Here is a 2,028-nt window from a genome sequence, read left to right on the forward strand (position 1 = left end):
GGGGACCAGGGTGAGTTGGGGGTCAGGGAGAGTTAGTGGGCGGGGTGAGTTGGGGCTGGGTGAGTTGGGGGAGCAGGGTGAGTTGGGGGAGCAGGGTGAGTTGGGGGAGCAGGGTGAGTTGGGGGAGCAGGGTGAGTTAGTGGACGGGGTGAGTTAGCGGGCGGGCTGAGTTGGGGCCCCAGCTCACCCTGTCCTGCCTTCCCAGGACCCCCTGGAGCAGCTCGGTATCTCGCAGGAGGCCCGCTTCCAGCTGAGCAGCCTGAGGGCCTGAGCCCAGACCCCTGGGTCCCTTCCCCTGGGCCCGCTGGGGCTTCGTCTCTGCAGCTGCCAGGTGGCATGCCCGCTGTGGAGGCACCCGTGCACTAGGTGCTGCTGCAGGTGGCCGGGGACCACTGTCACTTCCCAGGGCTGGCCCTCCTCAGGCTCAGCTCCCCCTGCAAGGGGAGGCGTTCCCTGGCGTGTTGAATGTACATTGAAGCTGTGAAGGGTGAGCGAGCATCAGGCTCCCTCCCTGCCCCGGTGTGAACTGCTGATGGGGCCCCAGGGCTCCTTGTTGAAATAAAGTTACCTCTTTTCCACTGAGCGCACTGGTGGGTGATTTTTAACACGATGCTGGGGACCTAGTGCTCTCCTCCCCCAGGAATTTAAAGTTCAGGGGCTTGAGACGTTGAAACAGAATGTTTATTAAAGTCTAGGTGGCAATGCATAGCACTCCCAGACCTTGGGAGTGGAAGGGGTCCCATGCCCCCCACCCTCTGCAGGTGTGGGCGTGGCTTCATTAGGAAAAGTCCCTTCTAGATGGGATTGCCTGTTCCCTACCCCCACTCAGAATAGCCACAGGACCCACTCCGGTTGAAACGAGTATGTTTATTGCAGCGTCTAGAAGTGACAATGAATGCAGGGTGCAGGCGGCCGGTGGTGGCCAGCCGGGTGCTCGGGTCGAGGGCCCGGCGCTGCCCGATCGCAGCCCGAGGGTCCGGCGCTGCCCCATCGCTGCCCGAGGGTCCGGCGCTGCCCCATCACTGCCTGAGGGTCCGGCGCTGGCCGATTGCCGCCAAGGGCCCGGAGCTGCCCGGGCCGGAGCTGTCTGATCGTTGCCCGAGGGCCCGGGATTGCCCGAGGTCCCCCATGCTGCCCGGTCGCTGCCCGAGGTCCTCCATGCTGCCCGATCACTGCCCGGTCGCTGCCTGAGGTCCCCCATGCTGCCGATGGCCCGGGGCTGCCCAAGGGCCCTGGCAACTCAAAGTCAGGCTCTCTGGGGCCACAGGCCACTGCTACAGGGGCTCAACCTGAGGCCCAGGCTGGCCTGGGCAGAGGGTGCAGTGGCAGTGACCACCCCATCCAGCCTTTAACCCCAAGGGTCCCCAGAACCATTGGGGTCCCCTGCTCTGTGGCCTCAGGAGGCTTCTGGACTCTCTAGGGCCCAGGACAGGCCTGGTCAGCTACGTGTGGGTGTGGGAGGTGTGTGTGTGACCAGGAGGGCTGCTTGGTGGAGGATGTTGAAACTGGTGAAATGTGCAGACCCAGGGCTGGTGTGCCAGGTGTCGTTGTGGAGTGAGAAGTGGTTTCCTGGGCCTGGCTGAGGGCAGGAGGCTGGGCTGGGCCGGGGCGGGGGCAGGGGGACCAATCGCTGTCCCCACAGGCTTCGTGGAGGATGTTGACCGCAAGTACCGCTTCGAGTGCTGCAGCGAGGAACAGTGTGAGGAGTGGATGACGGCTCTGCGCAGAGCCAGGTGGGGCTCGGGGACAGGTGAGGGGGGACAGGTGAGGAGGGCCGGGTGGTCATGGGGAACAGGTGAGGAGCTGCGTAAGGGTCTTTAATGGGGTGGCGCAGCAGTGTGAGCACTCCCCTCACTGTGCCACCCCAGCTACGAGTTCATGAGGAGAAGCCTCATCTTCTACAGGAGTGAGATTCAGAAGATGACGGGCAAGGTGAGTTGGGGGGTGGGGTGAGTTGAGGGACCAGGGTGAGTTGGGGGGCAGGGTGAGTTAGTGGGCGGGGTGAGTTGGGGGAGGGTGAGTTGGGGG

At 64.1% G+C, this 2,028-nt stretch overlaps 1 protein-coding gene across 1 annotated transcript in view; it reads left to right on the forward strand.

Moving 5' to 3' along the window:
* PLEKHJ1 (pleckstrin homology domain containing, family J member 1) overlaps positions 1–2,028 on the forward strand; it is a 3,548-nt gene that overhangs the window by 737 nt on the left and 783 nt on the right. Inside the window, exons 4-5 of the mRNA XM_006897923.1 lie at positions 1,643–1,733; positions 1,869–1,932. Coding sequence (XP_006897985.1) covers positions 1,643–1,733; positions 1,869–1,932 — 155 coding nt within the window. The remainder of the gene's footprint in view (positions 1–1,642; positions 1,734–1,868; positions 1,933–2,028) is intronic.

This window comes from Elephantulus edwardii, unplaced genomic scaffold, assembly GCF_000299155.1.
Source record: "Elephantulus edwardii isolate Elephantulus edwardi_28Jun2011 unplaced genomic scaffold, EleEdw1.0 scaffold00217, whole genome shotgun sequence".
In the NCBI taxonomy this organism is placed as follows: Eukaryota; Metazoa; Chordata; class Mammalia; order Macroscelidea; family Macroscelididae; genus Elephantulus; species Elephantulus edwardii.